At 47.0% G+C, this 12154-nt stretch overlaps 1 protein-coding gene across 1 annotated transcript in view; it reads left to right on the forward strand.

Annotated features, from left to right (window-relative positions):
- Positions 1-9826, forward strand: part of LOC135518879 (syntaxin-binding protein 5-like) — a 45917-nt gene extending 36091 nt beyond the window's left edge. The window contains exons 4-8 of the mRNA XM_064943833.1: positions 4870-5233; positions 5389-5554; positions 7117-7228; positions 8414-8634; positions 9254-9826. Of these exons, the coding sequence (XP_064799905.1) occupies positions 4870-5233; positions 5389-5554; positions 7117-7228; positions 8414-8634; positions 9254-9295 (905 nt within the window). The 3' untranslated portion in view covers positions 9296-9826. The remainder of the gene's footprint in view (positions 1-4869; positions 5234-5388; positions 5555-7116; positions 7229-8413; positions 8635-9253) is intronic.
- The last annotated feature ends 2328 nt before the right edge of the window (positions 9827-12154 follow it).

Below are 12154 nucleotides of genomic sequence, written 5' to 3' on the forward strand. Positions count from 1 at the left end.
TCTCATTCTTCTCTGTCCTCCTCTCTCTCATTCTTCTCTGTGCTCCTACTGTCTCATTCTTCTCTGTGCTCCTACTGTCTCAATCTTCTCTGTCCTCCTCTATCATTCTTCTCTGTCCTCCTCTCTCATTCTTCTCTGTCCTCCTCTCTCATTCTTCTCTGTCCTCATCTCTCATTCTTCTCTGTCCTCCTCTCTATCATTCTTCTCTGTCCTCCTCTCTCTCATTCTTCTCTGTCCTCCACTCTCATTCTTCTCTGTCCTCCTCTCTCATTCTTCTCTGTCCTCCTCTCTCATTCTTCTCCGTCCTCCTACTGTCTCATTCTTCTCTGTCCTCCTCTCTCATTCTTCTCCGTCCTCCTACTGTCTCATTCTTCTCTATCCTCCTCTCTCATTCTACTCTGTCCTCCTCTCTCATTCTTCTCCGTCCTCCTACTGTCTCATTCTTCTCTATCCTCCTCTCTCATTCTACTCTGTCCTCCTACTGTCTCATTCTTCTCTCTCCTCCTACTGTCTCAGTCAATTTCAACAACTGAAATGAGTCCAATAAGACAGAAAGATCAGAATCAAAAGTGAAAATAAAAAGGTGCTTATATAAAAAAACTACAGAAACAAATTAATTTGACTGCAGATCCAGAAGACACATAGTTGTAGATCCAGAAGACATATAGTTGTAGATCCAGAAGACATAAAGTTGTAGATCCATAAGACATATAGTTGTAGATCCAGAAGACATAGTTGTAGATCCAGAAGACATATAGTTGTAGATCCAGAAGACATAAAGTTGTAGATCCATAAGACATATAGTTGTAGATCCAGAAGACATATAGTTGTAGATCCAGAAGACATATAGTTGTAGATCCAGAAGACATATAGTTGTAGATCCAGAAGACATATAGTTGTAGATCCAGAAGACATATAGTTGTAGATCCAGAAGACATACAGTTGTAGGTCCAGAAGACAGTTGTAGATTGAGAAGACATATTGTTGTGTCCAAATATAATGGCACGCTTGCACTTTCCTTGAATCATTCCTTAAATATTTTATTGTAAAATAAATTGAAATTGGATTTAAAAAAATGACTTTTGTTCTCCACACATTGCTACTGAATTTTCAAAAATTCGGAGACAATTTAATGTTTTTATTTTGAAAACAAAGACGATTAGCATGGACAAAATGATTGCCCCCCCTTGCTAGTACTTGATTGCACAGACTTTGGCCAAGATAACTGCCGACAAACAGTTGTTGTAGCCGACTGGACCTGCTGCATCTTTCTGCTAGCAATTTGGACCACTTTTACTGCCAGAAAACTGCTCAAATACTTTGTTTGAGGGGTTCAGATCGCGCTGGAGGTTTTGGATGTGACTCAGATCTGGATGCTTCTGATGTGTGTTGGAGGTTGTTGTCCAGCTGGAGGACCCACAACCTTTAACAGAGATACAGTTATTGGACACTGGGTTTGTTCATTGCACTCCAAAACACCTTTGATAATCTGCTGATTTCATGATGTCTTGCACATGTTCAGGAGGCAGCAAACACTTCATTTGGTCGTTTGGTAAACATAGGAAGACACCACTGCTGAAGGAGACACAAGAATGCCTGATTTAAACTTCTCAAAAAACCCAACTAAACAAACCTAAGTCCTGGGGAAAAATCCTCTGTGGACCAATTAAACAAAATTGAAGCTCTTTGGCAATTCAGATCAGTTTACTGACGACTAAATGAAGAACGACATCCAAATTAACGCTGTGCAACCAAGCACTAGCTCCGGGGTGTCAATCATTTTGTTCATGCCGTTTGTCTTTATTTTCTAAATTAAAATTGAAAACAGAAGTTTACGAAAATAAAGTCGGTTCAGCAATGTTGACAATCGAGTGGTAAGTTTTACAACTTTTTTTAAAACTTATTTGAGAACAAATAGGGAATAATTTCAGGAAAGTGCCAATAGGGGGCCAATATTTTGGGCGACAGTTGTATATAGACATCTATTACACAGTTGAGAACAGCCATAATTATGACACTACAATGTCTTTGTTTGCTGTGCATCTATTAGGATACCTAAAATATGAGCTTTTGCATAACATCACATGAATGCATAATAGATCCACTACATGACCAACAGAATGTGGAAACATGGTCGTCAAATATCTCATTCCAAAACCATGGGCATTAATATGGAGTTGCCCCCCCACCCCACCCCCTTTGCTGCTATAACAGCCTCCACCATTCTGGGAAGACTTTCCACTAGATGTTGGAACATTGCTGCACTTACAGCCTCCACCATTCTGGGAAGACTTTCCACTAGATGTTGGAACATTGCTGCTATAACAGCCTCCACCCTTCTGGGAAGACTTTCCACTAGATGTTGGAACATTGCTGCTATAACAGCCTCCACCCTTCTGGGAAGACTTTCCACTAGATGTTGGAACATTGCTGCTATAACAGCCTCCACCCTTCTGGGAAGACTTTCCACTAGATGTTGGAACATTGCTGCTATAACAGCCTCCACCCTTCTGGGAAGACTTTCCACTAGATGTTGGAACATTGCTGCTATAACAGCCTCCACCATTCTGGGAAGACTTTCCACTAGATGTTGGAACATTGCTGCTATAACAGCCTCCACCATTCTGGGAAGACTTTCCACTAGATGTTGGAACATTGCTGCTATAACAGCCTCCACCATTCTGGGAAGACTTTCCACTAGATGTTGGAACATTGCTGCTATAACAGCCTCCACCATTCTGGGAAGACTTTCCACTAGATGTTGGAACATTGCTGCGGGGTTGATGTCAGGCCAGTCAAGTGTTCCCATACCGATCTCGAAAAACCATTTCTGTATGGACCTCGCTTTGTGCACAGGGGACCTGTCATGCTGAAAAGGGCCTTCCCCAAACTGTTTCCACAAAGTTGGAAGCACAGAATTCTCTAGAATGTCATTATATGCTAAAGCATTAAGATTTCCCTTCACTGGAACTAAGGGGCCTAGCCCGAAACAGAAACAGCCCCAGACCATTATTCCTAGTCCACCAAACTTCACAGTTGTCATTATGCACTAGGGCAGGTAGCGTTTCCCTGGCAACCGCCAAACCCAGATTCGTCTGTCGGACTGCCAGATGGTGAAGCGTGATTCATCACTCCAGAGAATGTGTTTCCACTGTTCCAGAGTCCAATGGCGGCAAGCTTTACAACACTCCAGCCAACGCTTGTCACTGTGCATGGTGATCTTAGGCTTGTGTACGGCTGCTCGTCCGTCCGTGAAAACCCATTTCATGAAGCGCCCTACAAACAGTTATTGTGCTGATGTAGCTTCCAGAGGCCGGTTGGAAGTCGGTAGTGAGCGGTGCAACCGGAGGACAGATGATTTTTAGGTGCTACGTGCTGTAGCACTCGGCGGTGTGATTTTATACACCTCGTCAGCACCGGCTTTGGCTGAAATTTGCCCAATCCACCAGTTTGAAGTTGTGTCCACATACTTTTGTATTTATATATATATATATATATATATATATATATATATATATATATATATATATATATATATATATATATATATATATATAGTCTATCAGCTATAGATCTATTTAATTAACCTTCAATAATGTGGTTTGGATCTCTTATAACACGTTCATGAAATTATTATAGAAATCAAATTCAAATGTTATTTGTGACATGCTTCGTAAACAACAGGTGTAAACTAACAGTGAAACGCTTACTTACCGGCCCTTCCCTTCCCAATGCAGAGAGACAGAAAATAGAGAAACAATACAAAAATTATAATAAATACACAATGAGTAACGATGACTTGGCTATATACACTGGGTACCAGGGAATAACATGGCTTTATACACTGGGTACCAGGTAATAACTTGGTTATATACACTGGGTACCAGGTAATAACTTGGCTATATACACAGGGTACCAGGTATTAACTTGGCTTTATACACAGGGTACCAACCAGGTACTAACTTGGCTATATGCACAGGGTACCAGGTAATAACTTGGCTATATGCACTGGGTACCAGGTAAAAACTTGGCTTTATACACAGGGTACCAACCAGGTAATAACTTGGCTATATACACAGGGTACCAGGTAATAACATGGCTATATACACAGGGTACCAGGTAATAACTTGGCTATATGCAGTGGGTACCAGGTAAAAACTTGGCTTTATACACAGGGTACCAACCAGGTAATAACTTGGCTATATACACAGGGTACCAGGTATTAACTTGGCTTTATACGCAGGGTACCAGGTAATAACATGGCTATATACACAGGGTACCAGGTAATAACTTGGCTATATACACAGGGTACCAGGTATTAACTTGGCTTTATACACAGGGTACCAGGTAATAACTTGGCTATATACACAGGGTACCAGGTATTAACTTGGCTTTATACACAGGGTACCAGATAATAACTTGGCTATATACACAGGGTACCAGGTAATAACTTGGCTTTATACACAGGGTACCAGGTAATAACTTGGCTATATACACAGGGTACCAGGTAATAACTTGGCTTTATACACAGGGTACCAACCAGGTAATAACTTGGCTATATACACAGGGTACCAGGTATTAACTTGGCTTTATAATTGAGGAAGGCATGTACATATAACTAGGATGAAAGTGACTAGGCAACAGGATAGATAATAAACAGTAGCAGCAGAGTGTGTAAGAAGTCACTAAAAGTGAATGTTTTAGGGGTCAATGCAGATAGTCTGAACTAGTCAGATAGATTGAACTAACTATTTAGAAGTCTGATGGCGTGGGGGCAGAACCTGTTCAGGGTCCAAGATGTGTAATGAATGCATTATGGTTCATGTAGTGAAGGTCAATTGTTATCAAACCAACACCCCCCCCCCCCAGGTACCGTCCTGATGCTGAAGGGTTCAGTGCTATGCTTCTCCTTCCTGGACTGTGGGGGCGCTCTTATCCAGAGTCCCTACGAGGTATGGCGGGAACCCAACGTCCCCGAGGACCCCGACGAGCCCCGCAGGCGCAAGCTGGTCAACTTATCCCCGCTGTCTTCCCAGGAGGCATGTGGGGACAGGCACCTGGCCGTGGTGTGTTCTGAGAAACAGGCCAAGGTCATCCTCATGCCTACCCAGGCCGTCCTGTTCACACACAACGTCACAGAGTCTTCCTTCCTCCTGCGGGCCGACGTCGTCTCCGTCTGCAACAGCGTCTGCCTGGCCTGCTTCTGCGCCAACGGACACGTCATGACCCTCAGGTTTACAATCTGTTTGTCTCTGTTATGAAGCTGTCCTGGTTGTGTACCCTTGATGACAACTCATTGAAGGAAAAAAGTTTTTAAAAAAATAACTTCTACGACGGCTAGTATCCCCCTTTGAGAGTGTTGTTGTTTTTGTTGTCGTCTCTTCCCAGTTTGCCCAGTCTTAGACTCCTGATGGATACTAACTACCTTCCCCTGACGGACATGCGTATCGCCCGTACCTTCGTCTTCACCAACGGCGGTCAGGCTCTGTACCTGAGCTCTCCTACAGAGATACAACGCATCGCATACAGCCAAGAGATGACGGACAACCTGCAGGTCAGCAAACCGTCTATGTGTCTGTCTGTCTGTCTGTCTGTCTGCCTGTCTGCCTGTCTGTCTGCCTGTCTGCCTGTCTGCCTGTCTGTCTGCCTGTCTGTCTGTCTGCATGTCTGTCTGTCTGTTGTCTGTCTGCCTGTCTGTCTGCCTGTCTGTCTGCCTGTCTGCCTGTCTGTCTGCCTGCCTGTCTGCCTGCCTGTCTGTCTGTCTGTCTGTCTGTCTGTCTGTCTGTCTGTCTGCCTGCCTGTCTGTCTGTCTGTCTGTCTGTCTGTCTGCCTGTCTGCCTGTCTGCCTGCCTGTCTGCCTGTCTGCCTGTCTGCCTGCCTGTCTGTCTGTCTGTCTGTCTGTCTGTCTGTCTGTCTGTCTGTCTGCCTGCCTGTCTGTCTGTCTGTCTGTCTGTCTCTGTATCTGTCTGTGTATCTGTCTGTCTATCTGTCTGTCTGCCTGCCTGCCTGTCTGTCTGCCTGTCTGCCTGTCTGCCTGTCTGTCTGTCTGCCTGCCTGCCTGCCTGCCTGCCTGCCTGCCTGTCTGTCTGTCTGTCTGTCTGTCTGCCTGCCTGCCTGCCTGCCTGCCTGCCTGCCTGTCTGCCTGTCTGTCTGTGTATCTGTCTTGCCTGTCTGTCTGTCTGCCTGTCTGCCTGTCTGCCTGTCTGCCTGTCTGTGTGTCTGTCTGTCTGCCTGCCTGCCTGCCTGCCTGCCTGCCTGCCTGCCTGTCTGCCTGTCTGTCTGTGTATCTGTCTTGCCTGTCTGTCTGTCTGTCTGTCTGTCTGTCTGTCTGTCTGTCTGTCTGTCTGTCTGTCTGTCTGTCTGTCTGTGTGGTTTTATGTCCCACTGTGAATGTTTTTGTGTGTGTCTGTACACACCTTTTTTGTTAGTGGATTGCATCATAATTGACGATGTCCCTCTACTTGTTTGTTCGAGTGAGTGTTCAACAGAGTGGGTTCACACAGGAATTCCATGCGAGTGCACGTGTGTGTGTGTGTTGTTTTTGTATCCCATTGCACTGTAGCCATGACAACACGTTGCATCCTGCCACTTTGGCAGAGTGATTAGGCCGCTGGTGCAGTAAATATAGAGACGCCATAGTTGATACCTTTAGTAAAACCCAGTGACCCTTGACAATGAAACGTCACACTTGTCATGTGTGGTTTCAACTCCACTGTGCTGAATCCATGGTGGAGTGTGTGTGTGTGTGCTCGTGTGTGTGCTCGTGTGTGTGCTCGTGTGTGTGTGCTCGTGTGTGTGTGCTCGTGTGTGTGTGTGTGTGTGTGTGTGTGTGTGTGTGTGTGTGTGTGTGTGTGTGTGTGTGTGTGTGTGTGTGTGTGTGTGTGTGTGTGTGTGCTCCAGCTCGACATGCAGCCTCTCTACCAGCGGTAGCTGAAGGTGCTGCATAACCCCACTGCCATCTGCTGGCAGAGTAAAAGACCAACACTGTTATTTATGTCAGCGAGCTTCCTTTTCAAATTGTCTGTCTGTCTGTCCGTCCGTCTGTGTCTGTCCGTCTGTCCGTCCTTCCGTCCGTCTGTCTGTGTGTGTGTTAATATATGCGGTGTGTTGTTTCAGGACATGCTGGGAGAGCTGTTCACTCCTATAGAAACACCAGAGGCCCAGAACCAAGGATTCCTCAAGGGATTCTTCGGGGGAAACGCCCAGACCTTCGACAGAGAAGAGCTGTGTAGGTCACATTCTACACGCTGTGTGTTTTAGTGTATGTTGTTTGTGTGTACCAGTGAGAGATAGTGTGAGAGATAGTGTGAGAGACGGTTTGTGAGAGACGGTTTGTGAGAGACGGTTTGTGAGAGACGGTTTGTGAGAGACGGTTTGTGAGAGACGGTTTGTGAGAGACGGTTTGTGAGAGACGGTTTGTGAGAGACCGTTTGTGAGAGACAGTTTGTGAGAGACAGTTTGTGAGAGACAGTTTGTGAGAGACAGTTTGTGAGAGACCGTTTGTGAGAGACCGTTTGTGAGAGACCGTTTGTGAGAGACAGTTTGTGAGAGACAGTTTGTGAGAGACCGTTTGTGGGAGACCGTTTGTGGGAGACCGTTTGTGGGAGACAATTGGTGAGAGACAATCAGTGAGAGACATGTTGGTATTACAGACACGTTGAAAATGTCAGTGAATACACTTGCCAGTTGGTCAGCGCATGCTCGGAGTGCACGTCCTGGTAATCCGTCTGGCCCACGACCTTGTGAATGTTGACCTGTTTAAAGGTCTTACTCACATCGGCTACGGAGAGCGTGATAACACAGTCGTCCAGAACAGCTGGTGCTCTCATGCATGCTTCAGTGTTGCTTAGAAGTTATTTAGCTCATCTGGTAGGCTTGTGTCACTGGGCAGCTCGCGGCTGTGCTTCCCTTTGTAGTCTGTTACAGTTTGCAAGCCCTGCCACATCCAACGAGCGTTTGAGCCGGTGTAGTACGATTCTATCTTAGTCCTGTATTGACTCTTTGCCTGTTTGATGGTTTGTCGGAGGGCATAGCGGGATTTCTTGTAACCGTCTGGGTTTGACTCCCGCGCCTTGAAAGCGGAGGCTCTATCCTTTAGCTCAGTGCGGATGTTGCCTTATTTTGGTATGATTGTGTTACTATGTGTTTATTTTGGTTCAATATGTGACTGTCTGTCTTACTGTGAGACTGTCTGTCTGTGAGAATGTCTGTGAGTCTGTCTGTCTGTGAGTCTGTCTGTGAGTCTGTCTGTCTGTGAGTCTGTCTGTCTGTCTGTCTGTCTGTCTGTCTGTCTGTCTGTCTGTCTGTCTGTCTGTCTGTCTGTCTGTCTGTCTGTCTGTCTGTCTGTGAGACTTTCTCTCTCTCTCACACACACTATACCTCTTCTCTTCTATCCCCCTCGTCTCCTCTGTAGTTGGGGAGGCAGCAGCGGGTAAGGCCTCTCGGAGCCTGGCCCAGCACATCCCTGGTCCAATGGGATTGGAGAACGTGAGGGCTGCAGCCGGCGGGGTGGTGGGGGACCTGGCCCGAGCCCGCATCGCCTTGGAGCAGAGAGGAGAGAGACTGGGAGAGCTGGAGGAACGCACCACCCTCATGATGAAAAGTGCAGAGACGTTCTCAACACACGCCCACCAGGTACGGCTCAGCCAGCCAGCTAGTGATTGTGTGATGGAGAAACATGGGGAAATTTTGTATTTTTTTATATTTTATTTCACTTTTATTTAACCAGGTAGGCAAGTTGAGAACAAGTTCTCATTTACAATTGCGACCTGTCCAAGATCAAGCAAAGCAGTTCGACACATACAACGACACAGAGTTACACATGGAGTAAAACAAACATACAGTCAATAATACAGTATCAACAAGTCTATATACGATGTGATCAAATGAGGTGAGATAAGGGAGGTAAAGGCAAAAAAAAGGCCATGGTGGCAAAGTAAATACAATATAACAAGTAAAACACTGGTAGATTTGCAATGGAAGAATGTGCAAAATAGAAATAAAAATAATGGGGTGCAAAGGAGCAAAATAAATACATTAAATTAAATACAGTAGGGAAAGAGGTAGTTGTTTGGGCTAAAATATAGGTGGGCTATGTACAGGTGCAGTAATCTGTGAGCTGCTCTGACAGTTGATGCTTAAAGCTAGTGAGGGAGATAAGTGTTTCCAGTTTCAGAGATTTTTGTAGTGAAATTAAGAGGGGTTGTATGAAGTTATGTTTACTCTCTGTCTCTGTTCTATCTATTCTCTACAGGTAATGCTGAAACACAAGGACAAGAAATGGTATCAACTTTAAAGTAGGACAACGGGCCACGACTGCTGGTGCTTTGCTGGGACATAGACCATCACTCTACATATGAGAGAGAGAGAGAAAGAGAGACAGCGAGACAGAGAGACAGCGAGAGAGAGAAATGACTTTGTGTTTATGGGCCTCTCTGTAGGACGTCTGTACATCATTGTCACAAGACTTGGACAGAGGGCAGTCACTGAGATGGACACAGACCAGGAAGTAAGTTGGTAAGACAGGCGAACCCAGGAAGTGGATGATGACAGTTCATCAGTGTGTGTGTGTCGGTGGGTTACCCAGATCTTGCTGTGTAGATACTCTTAACGTTATGAAACCAACAAGACTGAAATAAACAAAATGGATGACTACTGATAACATACAACTGCCATATCAAAAGGCAGCATGCTACTTTAAGAGATAATAAATATAAAATGTATTGAATAATATAATATAAACAAAAGAACGTGTGATTTCAAAAATAATAATACATTTTGAAATATAAAAAAAAAAATATATATAAAAATTAAATGTATACCTGCATTGCTATAAAGCCAAAGGTTTTTTGTGTTGTCTTCTATATATATATATATATATATATTGTTGTTTATCTCTTTAGGTTTTCTGAACACATATCGTTGCTGCATCAACACTATTTTCCCAATATTGTACTCGTGATGATATTTGTGTGCCGTCAGATCTCTGGGGTCCAAACAGTGAGAGAAACAAAACACGAGTCTTTCAAAACGTATCACTACACACAGTGAGAGAAACAAAACACGAGTCTTTCAAAGCGTATCACTACACACAGTGAGAGACGTATCACTACACACAGTGAGAAAAACAAAACACAAGTCTTTCAAAACGTATCACTACACACAGTGAGGGACGTATCACTACACACAGTGAGAGACGTAGGGCCCGTGGTGATAGTGGTGTGTGTTGGCTGAGGGGCCGTGGTGATAGTGGTATGTGTTGGCTGAGGGGCCGTGGTGATAGTGGTCTATATTGGCTGAGAACCGTGGTGAAAGTGGTGTGTGTTGGCTGAGGGACCGTGGTGATAGTGGTTTGTGTTGGCTGAGGGACCGTGGTGATAGTGGTTTGTGTTGGCTAAGAACCGTGGTGAAAGTGGTGTGTGTTGGCTGAGGGGCCGTGGTGATAGTGGTTTGTGTTGGCTGAGGGGCCCGTGGTGATAGTGGTGTGTGTTGGCTGAGGGGCCGTGGTGAAAGTGGTGTGTGTTGGCTGAGGGGCCCATGGTGATAGTGGTTTGTGTTGGCTGAGGGGCCGTGGTGATAGTGGTGTGTGTTGGCTGAGGGGCCGTGGTGATAGTGGTGTGTGTTGGCTGAGGGGCCGTGGTGATAGTGGTGTGTGTTGGCTGAGGGGCCGTGGTGATAGTGGTGTGTGTTGGCTGAGGGGCCGTGGTGATAGTGGTTTGTGTTGGCTGAGGGGCCGTGGTGACAGTGGTGTGTGTTGGCTGAGGGGCCGTGGTGATAGTGGTGTGTGTTGGCTGAGGGGCCGTGGTGATAGTGGTTTGTGTTGGCTGAGGGGCCGTGGAACAGTGGTGTGTGTTGGCTGAGGGACCGTGGTGATAGTGGTGTGTGTTGGCTGAGGGACCGTGGTGTGTGTTGGCTGAGGGGCCGTGGTGATAGTGGTTTGTGTTGGCTGAGGGGCCATGGTGACAGTGGTGTGTGTTGGCTGAGGGACCGTGGTGTGTGTTGGCTGAGGGACCGTGGTGATAGTGGTGTGTGTTGGCTGAGGGGCCCATGGTGATAGTGGTTTGTGTTGGCTGAGGGGCCCGTGGTGATAGTGGTGTGTGTTGGCTGAGGGGCCGTGGTGATAGTGGTGTGTGTTGGCTGAGGGGCCCGTGGTGATAGTGGTGTGTGTTGGCTGAGGGGCCGTGGTGATAGTGGTGTGTGTTGGCTGAGGGGCCCATGGTGATAGTGGTGTGTGTTGGCTGAGGGGCCCGTGGTGATAGTGGTGTGTGTTGGCTGAGGGGCCGTGGTGATAGTGGTGTGTGTTGGCTGAGGGGCCCATGGTGATAGTGGTGTGTGTTGGCTGAGGGGACCATGGTGATAGTGGTGTGTGTTGGCTGAGGGGCCCGTGGTGATAGTGGTGTGTGTTGGCTGAGGGGCCGTGGTGATAGTGGTGTGTGTTGGCTGAGGGGCCCATGGTGATAGTGGTGTGTGTTGGCTGAGGGGCCCGTGGTGATAGTGGTGTGTGTTGGCTGAGGGGCCGTGGTGATAGTGGTGTGTGTTGGCTGAGGGGCCCATGGTGATAGTGGTGTGTGTTGGCTGAGGGGCCCATGGTGATAGTGGTTTGTGTTGGCTGAGGGGCCCATGGTGATAGTGGTGTGTGTTGGCTGAGGGGCCCGTGGTGATAGTGGTGTGTGTTGGCTGAGGGGCCGTGGTGATAGTGGTTTGTGTTGGCTGAGGGGCCCGTGGTGATAGTGGTGTGTGTTGGCTGAGGGGCCCGTGGTGATAGTGGTTTGTGTTGGCTGAGGGGCCGTGGTGATAGTGGTTTGTGTTGGCTGAGGGGCCCGTGGTGATAGTGGTTTGTGTTGGCTGAGGGGCCCGTGGTGATAGTGGTTTGTGTTGGCTGAGGGGCCCGTGGTGATAGTGGTGTGTGTTGGCTGAGGGGCCCGTGGTGATAGTGGTTTGTGTTGGCTGAGGGGCCGTGGTGATAGTGGTTTGTGTTGGCTGAGGGGCCCGTGGTGATAGTGGTTTGTGTTGGCTGAGGGGCCCGTGGTGATAGTGGTGTGTGTTGGCTGAGGGGCCGTGGTGATAGTGGTGTGTGTTGGCTGAGGGGCCCGTGGTGATAGTGGTGTGTGTTGGCTGAGGGGCCCGTGGTGATAGTGGTGTGTGTTGGCTGAGG

Source organism: Oncorhynchus masou, chromosome 29 (genome assembly GCF_036934945.1).
Source record: "Oncorhynchus masou masou isolate Uvic2021 chromosome 29, UVic_Omas_1.1, whole genome shotgun sequence".
NCBI classification, from domain to species: domain Eukaryota; kingdom Metazoa; phylum Chordata; class Actinopteri; order Salmoniformes; family Salmonidae; genus Oncorhynchus; species Oncorhynchus masou.